At 49.8% G+C, this 12,559-nt stretch overlaps 1 protein-coding gene across 2 annotated transcripts in view; it reads left to right on the top strand.

The window, feature by feature from the left end:
- Positions 1–1,098: 1,098 nt before the first annotated feature.
- ASTN2 (astrotactin 2) overlaps positions 1,099–12,559 on the top strand; it is a 567,068-nt gene continuing 555,607 nt past the window's right edge. For both annotated transcript variants that reach the window (XM_067542151.1, XM_067542150.1), the window contains exon 1: positions 1,099–1,637. In XM_067542151.1, coding sequence (XP_067398252.1) covers positions 1,238–1,637 — 400 coding nt within the window. In that variant the 5' untranslated portion in view covers positions 1,099–1,237. The remainder of the gene's footprint in view (positions 1,638–12,559) is intronic.

Raw genomic sequence — 12,559 nt, forward strand, 5'->3', positions numbered from 1 at the left:
CTTGGAAAAGAGACGATTTAAGGGGGATATGATAAAGGTCTATAAAATCATAACTGGTGTGGAGAAAGTAAATAAAGAAGTGTTATTTACTCCTTCTCCTAACACAAGAACTAGGGGTCACCAGATGAAATTAATAGGCAGCAGATTTAAAATGAACAAAAGGAAGTATTTCTTCAAACAACGCACAGTCAACCTGTGGAATGCCTTGCCAGAAGATATTGTGAAGGCCAAGACTATAGTTGGGTAAAAAAAAGAACTGAAGTTCGTGGAGGAGAGGTCCATCAATGGCTATTAGCCAGGATAGGAAGGGGCTGCTGTTTGCCAGAGGCTGGGGATGGCTGAAAGGATGGATCATTTGATGACTACCTGTTCTATTCATTCCCTCTGAAGCACCTGGCATTGGCCACTGTTGGAAGACAGGATGCTGGGCTGGATGGATTATTGGTCTGACCCAATATGGCTGTTCTTATGACTTGGACTTTCCTTAGTCCAGGTCTTTTGGACCAAGGTAAGAAAGGAAGGGAAGAACCCACAGTGAAGGCAGTTCTGGGAAAAATAAAGCAGGCTGAAAGGATGGGGAGGGTGGAAGGGTATGCTAGTGAGGAGGTTTGGATGAAGAAGGGAAATAGGGGTAAATGAAGAAAGAGCAGGGTAGCTGGGATGGAGAAGGGCTACAGAGAGTCCGGCCAGGAAGAGGGCTAGAGACGTGAAGGGAAGGACGGGAGAATTTCTGAGATTATGGGAGAAGGATGCAGCAGGAGTGGGCGGTTTGGGGGTCCGGGGAAGGGTCGCGATCTGGAAGTGAGCGCCAGGGGGAGGCTGCGGGATAGCCCTGAGGACTAGGGCTGGGAGCCGGGCGCTGCGCTGCGCTGGGGCTGGCCGTGGTGCGCCAGAGCTGGGCAGGGGAGTCGGGGCGGAGGTTCTGGAAGTCCCGGGGCTTGCGAAGGGGGACGGCAGGGGGACCCCTGGGGAGGGCGTAGCATTGGGGGGGAAGGGGGATGGCAGCGGGGCCCTTGCGGGAGAGCGGGGCCCCGGAGCCGGAGAGGGCCGGGAGGCGGCAGCGCGGGGCCCGGGGCGGCGCAGGGGCGGGGGCCGGGCGGTCAGGAGGCGGAGCCCGGCGGCCGGAGGCGGGCTGATCGCAGGCTCAGTCGGCCGGCTGGCTCCCCTCGCAGCGCCCCACTCGGCTCTCCGCGCGCCTCCCCGCCGCTCCGGCTCCAGCGCCCCAGCCCGGCCCGGCATGGCAGCTCCCCCGCGCTGCAGCCGGCTCCGCCGCGCCGCCGCCTCCCCTTCTCCTTTCCCTTCCCCGCCGCCGCCGCTGCCGCCCCCGGCTCCGCTGCTGCCGCTGCTCCTGCTCCTGGCCAGCGGGCCCGGCTCGTCCGCCTCGCGGGAGCCCGAGAGCCCGTGCCGGGTGAAGACGGTCACCGTGTCCACCCTGCCCGTGCTCCGCGAGAGCGACCTCCGCTGGAGCGGCTCCCCGCCGGCCGCCCACGCCGCCGCCCCCGGCCCCGCCGGCCCCGCCGGCCCCGGCCCCGCCGCCGCCGAGTCCCGGCTCCTGCTCTTCGTCCGCAACGAGCTGCCCGGGCGCGTCGCGGTGCAGGACGATCTGGACAACACGGAGCTGCCCTTCTTCACCCTGGGTGAGGCGGGGCGGGGCGGGGCGAGCCGGGAGCGGCCCTGGGGGGAGCGGCCCGGGCGGCGGGGGGCCGGGACTCGGGGGCAGCAGCTCCGGGTACCGGCGAGATGGGGAGCGGGGCAGAGGATCTCGGGGTGGGCGCACGGAGTCTCCCTGGTCCGCGGGGGGCGGGAGCTGGGCTAGGCGAGCTGCCTTGGTGCCCCCCCCGGCAGTGGGGGAATTGGGGGCGGGTGTCTGGGCACACGCCCGATCTCGCAGCGGGCGGCTCTGCTTTGCGGACAGCGGGGGGGTCCGGGGCACTTTCGGGGCGTGGGGAGGGGGGCAGCCGAGGCCCGGCTGGGGGTGGCTGGCTGATGGGCAGCGCCCCTAGGCGGGCTGGCCTTTGGAAGGAGTGGGGACCAAAGTCTTGTACCTGCCGCTGCTCCAGGCCCGGGAGGAACTAATGGGCGTGCGGGGCACTGAGGAGTTGTGCTGGTGCCGGATGTGGTACACAGCCCCTCAGGAGCTAATTCTCTGGGGGGCCTTGTTTGTTTCTCCCCCCCTCCCCCCCAAGTCCTCTCTGCCGGTGGGGTGAGCTTTCCAAGGGAAGACTAGCTGGCATGATCACTTTTCACTGTGACTGCAATATTTATACCAGAGCCAATGGCTCCGTTTTGCTGGGGAGTGGGGATCCTTTGATTTGATACAGCTTGTGCGCCTTTTTAGGTGTGTGCAGCTCCAAGCTGTTCAACCCTCCAGGCCTTTGGCATACCTGCTGTTCACTGTACCTACTTCCCTTCATTTAAAGACTTCCTCGTTGCTTTTTCTCCCCTCCAGTCCCTATCACAACAATGTACAATGGCTTAAGTTTGCTTCATCACAGAAGGGCTTTCACCCTCATCCTCTTGGGCAGGACTCCTCCGCCCTTGCAGATGTGAAATATAGGACATCCTTTATGTGGCTAGATCTCTCCTCATCCCCAAGTTGCCAACCAGTTTGATTTCAGAAATGTTCTTTGCCATGATCCTCCGGGAGTCACTTTAGAGCTGTCAGGTTGCTGTGGTTTGATTTCCCTCCCTTGTAATTGATAGCTTAATTATCTTGTAGAGCTTTTTAATGTTTGCCTTTTTGTGCAAATTTTTTTTTTTTCTGGAAGGAGGTGGGGGGAAGGGGGGAGATCTGTAGCAGGGTCTCAAGGCTGCCTGGTGGCTTTTCAAATAACTGTACTGGAGCCTATTGGCTCAGCCTGCAAAGTGGGGTACTACACTCATACTTAACTGTCTTTTGCACTCGTGTGGAATGGCTGGCCCAGGAGACGCCACCGCTGTGCACAGGGGGGGAAAAAGATTTCATTTCGGCAAGAGGCTTGCTTATTAATATTTTGGCTGAATGCTCTCTGATTACCCCTGCTTTATGTGATGCTTTAGCTGTCAGGGTCTATTACAGCATGCCTGCATGTTTCTCCATACTTCCTACAATTTCCCTGTAGCGGGGAACAATTAAAATGGTTTATGAGAACATCTTTCTTGCATGAAGCTGGTTGATCTCCTGCTCTAACATGGGATGTTTCTCTGTCTTGTCACTATTATCCTATTTCATATATTAGATCTGACTTGTTGTAAACTGTTTAGAATTCTGTATCTAAAGCATGGTGTCTGCTGTGGCAGATGACTGAAGGCTTTTGTTGATCTCAATACAGCTCTTCTTTATCCACTAGCTTTTTCCATCTCTGGGATTTAAACCGCCTGTAATTTGAATACCTGCTTGACTTTGTCTGTGGTGTTGATGAAGATGCTGCTTAATGCTCCTCTGTTGTGACTTTGAGTGGATTGTCGTCTTTGCATTTAGCATGTCAAGATATTGTAGCTTATGTGCATGCTAACCCGGCGAATGGCTGTGTGTTTAGCCGCAGACTGTTGTGTTTACAAGTGACTATTCTTTCAGTGAATGTGGTGTGCCACAGAAGTGAAATGACTGACTAAATCTCATGGTCCTTTTAACCCCCTGGGAGGCTCCTCCAATAGAAAATGCTTGTAATAAATACTTGGATGCCTCTTTAACTGAGCTTGTCATGCCCTCACTTTGCAGTCTGCTTGCCTTCCGACGAGTCTTCAGTCAATCACCAAAACAAAACAAAACAAAAAAACCCAGATGACATAAAAAAAATGTACTTCAGGTGAGAAATCTCAGACTCAAGGAACGGCCCCTGATGGGCTGGGTTGGCTTTACCTTACAGGAGATGAAATAAAGGTAACAGGAAGCTTTGAGTCACTGAGTTGAGATTGCAGGGCAAAACACAATTGCTGCAGGGATCAGGAGTGAATTCTCCCCAGCCCCACATTACACACTTAGCTAAATGCATCAGAGGAAGGCAAAAGGCATGGAGGAAGGCATGTAGCCTTAAGTATTGGTTCGTGCCATAGGAAGGGTTCTAGACCTGACAGAGCAGCTGTATGATCTAGTATGGCAAATCCCATTTTTTTTTTTTTGCTGAAGAATTTTTGGGTTTGCTTAAGAATTTTTCTACCTTTCAGTTAGCCTGTTCCTTGACTAGTTAGTGGTCACAATTAACACAACTCTCTCTCAATGCTGGCTTCTGTTGCAATCTCGTTTGTGTGCTAGACACCCAAGGTACCTCCTAAACCGGCAGATGCTGAACTTGACACAGAGTATAAATGGGAACTTTCCACACATGGATTAGATTTGCCACAATTCTGAATGTAATCAGTGCCTTGCTTCTGTAGAAGGCAGCCCCCACCGTCCTTTCCAAGGTCTGTCTCATGAATTGCGGTGGGTGTTTTGATATTGCCACTTCTGGAGACAGAAGAAAAACTGCAAGAGGTCCTTTAATACTTAACTCTTTCCTGGGACAGTCATTGTCAAGAATTCTGCTGGCTACTGGAATTGCTTTTCGAATACAAGTGAGTGATGGGGATGTTAGAATAGCAGTCCTGCAGGCCATTGTGTACTAGGTATAGCTACGACCCAGCTTTCTCTGGCTTGGCATGACCCTGGAGTTGTTGGGGCTGTGTGGGTGTGTTTGTATGTGGTGAAGGGTGCATGGGGAGATGGATATGGGGTTACTAATGAAGTTCTGGTAAACTCCCTTGGGTATGGTCTCTCATCCCAAGGTAGCTATCTCTGTAGATTTTTCCTCTGCTGCTTCCTGTTCTAAACTATTCAGCAGTGCCCTGCAACTTTAAAAAGCTTCTGTATTTTCAGTGCGGCTTGCCAGACTCCTTAGGATCCTCTGGGATGAAAGGTTGTGTACAAATGTAGGAAAAGAAGCGGAAGGTCAGTAGATTTGATCTGGGATGGTGGGGGGAAATTGCCTTAAACACTGGTCCCCTCCTCATGGCAGTAGTTCTTGGTGATTGTGTTTACGGTAGCAATCTGTATGTCAACTTGTCTCTGAGGCCAAGTTTTCTTTTCCTTCAGCTTTTGAGTTCTTATTTTACAGGTATAGTTCATTCTCTCCTGCAGAAACAGAATGCTTTTCATCTTCAGATAGCTCCAGGTGTTTCCTTGCCTCTTTTCTGAGGCATGTATCTCAAACCATCTACCTGAGTAGCTTCCCAGAGGCATTTAGCTAGAAGCAGCATAAAACAGAGCTGGTGGTGGTGCTGATCCCAATAACATTGAAGGACAGGTAGTTGAGAACAAAACAACTCAGAGCCTAACTTATGGGAGCACTTTCTTAAAAACCTATTACTGGTCACATCTTTCTGAGGATGACTTAGTAACTTCTGGCAGCTTATGTCAGCCACCACTGTAGACCCTAGAGACAAGTCTTGTTTTTCTCATCTCAGTGACTATTTCCTTTCCTGTGAATGTCCACAGCTGACGTGCCCCTTCTAGAAGCCTAATTGGGCTACCCATCATCCCTGACTGCCTCTTAATGTCTCAAAACTCTCCGAAGGCCAGAGAACACAAATACAATGACTTATTTTGTAGGGAAGTAATTCTGCTTGGAGTGGTGAAGGAGTGTAACTTCACTAGGGAGCATTGGCTACAATAAGTATCTTCCGGGTAAAAGCTTTCTACTGGTGGGAGCTGTAGTGTGGACAAGGTTCCCACATCTGTTGGCATGCAGTGCCACCTGGATTTGCTCAAAACAAGGCTGGGAGATACATTGCTAAAGGCTGGTGGTTGTGGGGACCTTCTCCATAGTAGCTGTAACGGTGGGGAAACTTCTGCTAAAAACCAAACCAAACTCAAGCAGAGATGTGGGTTAAAAGAGCTGAAGACTCTGAATCTTTTGCAGAGGGGGGGGTTTCTCTGCAAAAAGCACATGGTGATCTGCATCAGAAAAAAGCTTCTTCCCTTGCTGACAGGCTTCATAACCCTCATCTCTGAAGATGCATTTAAGAGGTTTTAGTTGCACCTTTCCTGGTATGTGTAAATGTTAAAAAGTTGTGACTATATGTGTACAGATGGCATGCCGGAGGAGCATTTTAGCCCACTAGGGGGTGTTGGTGTCTGGAGATATGTACCGGCTGTGCGGAGTTCTTCTGCAAAGGATTTACCTATACGTATTTGTTTGAAATCGGCTGGGGAGGCGGGGGTGGGTGTTGAAATTTGATCAGAGAACCAAAAAAATGGTTCACTAATTGGATTTCTCCTCTGTTTGCCCTGGGGAATCTCCAGCTCAAACAGTGCCCCTAACCTGGCTTTCTTACTCCCATGAGAGTTAGTCCTCTACATGCCCATACATGTCATTGCATATCTCTGTGACTGTGGCACTTATGCTCAACATGTTGCATAAGCCTTTTCCCTCTCAACTTACAGCGTACCAAAAATCCGACATGAGGTGGACCCAAGGGTTGCACGGCAAATCACTCAAAAGGCAGGAAATGACAAGTTTAGCGTTGCCCCTCGTGCATATGCATTGATAGACAGCACGGTAGCTTGTGGTAACACATGATTTTCCACAACCTTGGGTACACCTGTTCCACCTTGCTGTATTTTTTTCATTCTTCTGCTGTTTTCAATGGCGTAACGGTCCAGTACCTTCACTGACCTCTCTGATGAAGCCTCTTTTCTCTAGGGCAGGTATCGTGATTTAGTCAGCAACCATGCACTGTACAACATCTATTCACCAAGCAGCACAGCCTGCTTTAAGTGCAATTCAGGGAATGAGGCAGTTAGCTACCAAGCGAAACTAGCTAGCTTATATATATATATATATATATCCTGGCAAATTTTCACCATTGATCTGTTTCTTGCACTGTAGTATTTTATGTAAGAACAATTTCCTGTGTACTTCTTGTAAGTGACTTTAATGGTTTCTGTTTGACTGGCATATGTAGCACTACAAGATGCTGTGTATCTATGGGTGTCAGAAAATGTGTTTCTGCATAAGCATTAGGATAATCGTTAATAACACCCCCTCATGCAAGGGGCATGAGCTAAAGTGGTGTGTGCAAGTTCGGCTTTCAAATCCGGGTTTGTTTGTTTTTTTTATTCTTAGCTATGCAATCCCAACATCCTCTTAATGTGCTTTTTAATGCAATTTCCTAGCTGCTTTATTCCTGTTTGTGATACACTTTGACTTTCTACTACAGCCATCTGGGTGCTTGAGTGGTCTTAAAAAAACATACAGAATCTTTTTAATGGGGAGAATGGTTTTTTTCTCATTTCAGAATATTTGAACTGACTGCTGAGATCTCTTGAAAAAGAAACAAAAACCCTCTCTCCTTTAAAGCTGGAATTTTTCCAGACTTGCTGCCTGCGCAAAGGTGGAATTTTTGGAAAGTCGAGGGAGTGAAAAGAGGAAATGTCCATGCATTTGCTGCTGCTCCTAAAACAATACAACACAAAGTGCTTATAGCAGCCTGCTTTTAGCCGGTGAGGCTTTTTTTGAAAAGCAGGATCAGGTCTGTAGTGACACCACCGTGTTCAACAGAACTGCACTCTGACTCTTTCACCGTGCAAAACTGAGTTGCATTTTTTGCATTCTGTGGTGCCCTGACCCAAATCTGGACCACAGATTGTGTAATTTCCAATACTTGGGTTCCACTGTATAGTCGGAAGTCATTTGACTGCAATGAATTGAAAGTACCTTCCTTTTCTATTGCATAGTCCTTTCATGCCAGGCTGGAAGGAGCCTGCAGTACTCTGAGCACTTTTGGGATAACACTTTTCCATTGGGTGCATCCTTTTCTCTTGTTGGCTGTATCCAAAATATCCCAGTCAGGTAAAGAGTAGCCACTTCCAGACTCACTGAACCGCCTTGCCTCCTGCAGAATCAAAACCAAGCCCTGCCATGGAAAAGCACTGATGGGGAATGTGGTGTAAACAAGACTTTCAGAGGACTCCCTGGAGTGAGAAGCAAGGGGACGTCACCTGATTCTGAGAACGAGCTGTCCCTCTTGAGGGACACTTGTAGGTAGAAATCCCTTATCAGATGTACTGTTTACTAGGCTTGGCTATGCAAAGATGAAAGGAAAATGGAACAAACTTTGTGTCTGGATCTCTGGTTGCTCCCACCTGGCTTTCATTTCCAAAGTGTTACACAAAGCAGGGAGTCTGCGGAACGGATTGGAGAGTTACAGAGGAAAGACTTTGAAAGGGGCCGTGGGTTGCTGCCTGTTTAAGTTAATGACTCATGGCCAGTTGCCTTCACACCAAAGCACTTTGCAAGCAGAGGTAACTGGTGTGAATGTAATGGTTCAGTGAGTGGGGGAGAGGCTTGGGAGATGTGTCCTCCTGGAGTCAAGTGCAGTAGATAACTCTCTTTTTTTAAAGAGACTTTGACCAGCCCATAGAGAAGGCCTGCTGGGCCTTTCAATGTTAGGGCAGAGCAGGGCTGAGTGAAACAGACAGGAACCTTGTCAGTAGCCTGCTTAGGAAGCAGGTGTGACTAGTGCCACTGTTTATCTGTGCAGCTTACTGAAAGGAACTACTTTCAGAATGAGATGGCTTCAAACCTGTCAGGCCTGGCAGGGGATCTGAATGGGCCGTGTGGGAAGGAGCGGTGTCTATTCTATCTAATTTGTTGCTACTGTTCTAAACAAGCAACTGGCTATGATGGGCAGTGCTGCAGCTGCGTAAAAGGATAGAAGGGAGGGAAACCTGGGTTTTATTCCTAGCTCTGCTGTTGACTTGCTGTGTGAGCTTGGAAATGTCACTTAACATCTCTCTGCCTCACTCCTATGCTGTGTAAAGAGCCACAGATACCCTCAGAAAGCGACTGACATCCCATGCACTGAGTAGGGAAATATGCTTGAATCTCTGGCTTTTACTCCCCCTTCAGATCCACCTGTACTCAGCTAATATTTGCTTCTGCTTCTCTTGAAGCGGTAAAAAGATGGAAAATAATTTAAGCTTAATCCTGATGAGCAGTACTAGAGAAAACCATCTGTCTCATGAATATTTTAGACCTTGACCACACAGCAGCCCCAATTTCACATCTCTGTTGCCTGGCGAGCGTGCCCCGTCCCCAACTGTCCCAAAGCGATGTTTGCTGCTGTCTGGAGCTGGAAAATAACTTCAGGTGGGGGGGCCTTTATTCAGCCCTTTTTTAAAGCAGTCTGATGCAGTTCATCCCTCCTGTGGTGGCTTGGTCACCCATACATGACTTTTTTTTTAATCTGGGTTGCTGGGGGAGAGAGAAATCTTGGTTTAAACTACAGCCGGCATCTGAACGAAACAGCATCCTTAAAGAATTGCTGTTTTCCAAGAGTACCCATATTGACCAGCTAGTGGCAACAGAAGATTGACTATAGAGAGAGCAACCCATACCGTCCTGAATTGTCAGACAGTGGGTAGGAAGAACTAGAGGAGGCCTGCAATGGTGAGGAAAGTTGGTTCAATCCTCATTTCCCCACTTTCTGTTCCTCTGCCTCCTCCCTTTTGGAAAGAGAGGGGGCAGAAGTTGGGGGTCAATCACCAGAACTAGATACTTGGTACCCAGGGCTGCTGGTGGTCTGTCTTTCCCAGGGTCATGGTGCAGTGCAAAATGCACTTATTTGCAATGTATGTTTGGGAACTTGAATTTTTCTCTCTCTCTCTCTCTCTCTCTCTCTCTCTCTCTCTCTCTCTCTCTCTCTCTCTGTGTGTGTGTGTTTGTGTGTTTGTTTGTGTGTTTGTTTGTTTGTTTGTTTGTTTGTTTTTCAGGTTGGGAGGGGAAACTTAAGAGGGGCCTCCCAAAACACCCATTCCTTAAAGCAGTTATTGAATGCCTCAGGCTATTATTATTTTATGTGCATTACCATAGTGTGGAGGAACTGTAGTTAGAGCCCAGGACCCCGTTGTGTTAGGTGCTGTACAAACTTGGTCCCTACATTTGTCTGACCCGTGTGGATGAGACTGAATTGGCATGGACCATGTTGCTGCCTCTGTGTGTGGTGTTAACATGCATCACTGCCTGACTCCTAAAACCCAGATGATCCATTGGCTTTCTCAGGGTGTTACGTGATTCCTGGGTCACTGGAACGCTGGCTAGGGACCAGCGTTCTATGAGGCAGGGGTAGAAGGTATTTCTCTGCTGTGGGTGGATGGCGGGATTGTTCTTATGCCACCTTCAGTACATCTCTCTCCCTAGCATTTTGATGGCTTGAAAAACCTGCCTGTTATCAAGCTGGAGGCCTGCCCAAACTGACTGGGGAAGGCTGAGAGCTCAGACCAAATGAAGTCCTATCTTGGCATTGACATCAGAAGCCGTTGAGACCAATAACGTTATTTCTCGCTGTGTAGTATCCTGAGTGCATCTAGGATGATTCAGAAATAAGTAGGGAGTTTCTCTCCTTGGGGTATTGTTGTGCCCTTTACCTCCTCCTTATTCTCTCCCCACCCCTCGCCTTTGCCTTCAGCACCTGGTTCTGCTCCTGTTGCTCTGTAGGAGCAGGGCAGAGTGAAACAGACAGGAACCTTGGCAGTAGCCCACTCTAGGAAGTGATGCCATGTAAAATAATTGAATGTTTTCGGGTTGGTGCTGGGTCTCTGCTAATTTGGTTAGGATCTTTAGTGTCCAGACAGCACGGAGGCAGCTAATTGTATTGAAGATGCCAGGCATGCAGAATGTAAAACCAATGTTCTTGGTGTCCGGTATCTGGACCAGTGAGCAAGGCTACTGACATCTCTTTGAGGGTACATTAGAGCACCCGATACGTAACTCTTTACCTCCCCTGCTACCCAGTGGACACTGCCTGGCTCCTGTGTTAGATACTCTCTGTCTGCCTGGCGAGTGAGGAAGTTGGGTTACTCTGGTGCAACCCCGCCGTCACCTTCAGTATGCTCATCCTACTCTGAACAAGGGGGGAGGCAGAACACGGCACGGAGGGACCGGCTGGCTTGTTGCTGCTTGGGACAAAATGGACTGAGTCCTGGATGGAGCTGACACCCCATCTGTGCTGCAAATAAATAAATAAATAAATAAGGAAATAAAGGAATCAGGACGTTTCCAGCTTTCTCTCATTATCTGCTCTCCCCACAAGCCCTCTGGCCTCTTATCCCCAGGCTTCCAGCCTCCCTATAAAAGATGAACCCTGGAGGAGATAGGGAACCCATGACATGGCTTTGCGAGCAGCAGAAAAAAGGAAGACATTTTCCATTAGCAGCATCAGCAGAAAAAGAGATTTCCCAAGCACCTGGTAACTGCTGAATTTAGGAAGATTATTGAGAGTTGACTGCATTATGCACGGGGATGTGCACAGGGCTATCCTGTTAAGGGAGGGGAGAGGAGGCAGGCTTCTTGGCTGCCTGGGGATGTGGCCTTCAGAGGAGAATTGCCATCAGATTTGTTTCTGACCCTGGTAAGTGTAGCATTGCATGTGTCTCCCGTAAGGTGAGAGAAGTGGTGCTCTGTGGTGGGGGGATGGGCAAACGTACAGGGCCTGCTACCTCAGGTTCATTATCTGCCATTCTAATGCTCTGGAATAAAATGCAAAGGGCACAGACAGCTGCACTAATGAGCTGCAGCTCGGAGGAGGAGAGCACCCAATGGAGCTCCATGCTGAGCAGAACCGGGGAAAGTGGACGTAAGACACCCTGGACTGGCTGTGAATGTGAGAGCAGGGTGAGTTCTCATCCCCAGGAGCAGGAGAGCGAAGAGGCATGGAGATCTCAAGCTGTGCTCAGTTAGTACTAAGGACATGAGCACACTTCCAAATTGCAGAGTAAATCTCTCTTGTCTGGCTCTGATGCTCCAGGGACCTCATGGCTTTTGCTTCCATTATTAAGTACGATGTATCTATAATTTTTACAGCGCCCAGGAAGGCTCTTTTCAGGGCCCATAAAAAACATGGTGTCTGCCACATAATGCCTACAATCTAACTGCAAGGGTGATGAGTGAGGGTACAGAAGAAGGGAGAGGAAGGCCTGAGCGAAGTGGATCTGCCCCTGTATATTGTGGCGCCTCTCGCAGAGTTTGGGAGCCTGTTGCAATTACCAACCTGCCCCTTGGGGTGAGAAAGGAGCTGGGGAGAGTTGGTGACACGCTGGTAATCACGTTATCCATGCAGGGTTCACCCCTCAGGCTTGCTTTGCTCTGCTCTCCTGCCTCGCGGCAGGTCCATTTACCACCGAACCAAGAATTCCCAGAGGGGTTGAACCCAGTGCAGATGCCAGTCAATTGTCCCTACTTAGTCCTCCGTTATAAACCTGCCTCTTCCGCTCTAGGTCAGCCTGGTGGCTGAGAGGGCTATAAATCCTGACCTAGTCTTTCTGGGATCACAGCAGCTGCTTGTGTAGCACTTTCCCTATAGTGACTGTCAGATGAAAACCGGTGGCGCTGAGGAAGGAGGGGAGAACTAGGTCTGTCATTCCTGTTTTACCGCCTCCCCCCGCTCCCTCCCCCTACACATGTCCTGAGAGCAGCTGCGTGAAAGGAGGGGAATCTCTAACCTACATTGAAAGGGGCTCCTTAAACTCTCTCTGTGACCTGCCCAGGGAATTCTGCCAGGGCTTCAGAACCCTGCCTCTGAGTGCGGGTTCTGGGCCGCCCCT

This window comes from Emydura macquarii, unplaced genomic scaffold (genome assembly GCF_026122565.2).
Source record: "Emydura macquarii macquarii isolate MOO-44397 ecotype Brisbane River unplaced genomic scaffold, CSIRO-AGI_Emac_v2 contig_691, whole genome shotgun sequence".
NCBI lineage: Eukaryota > Metazoa > Chordata > Testudines > Chelidae > Emydura > Emydura macquarii.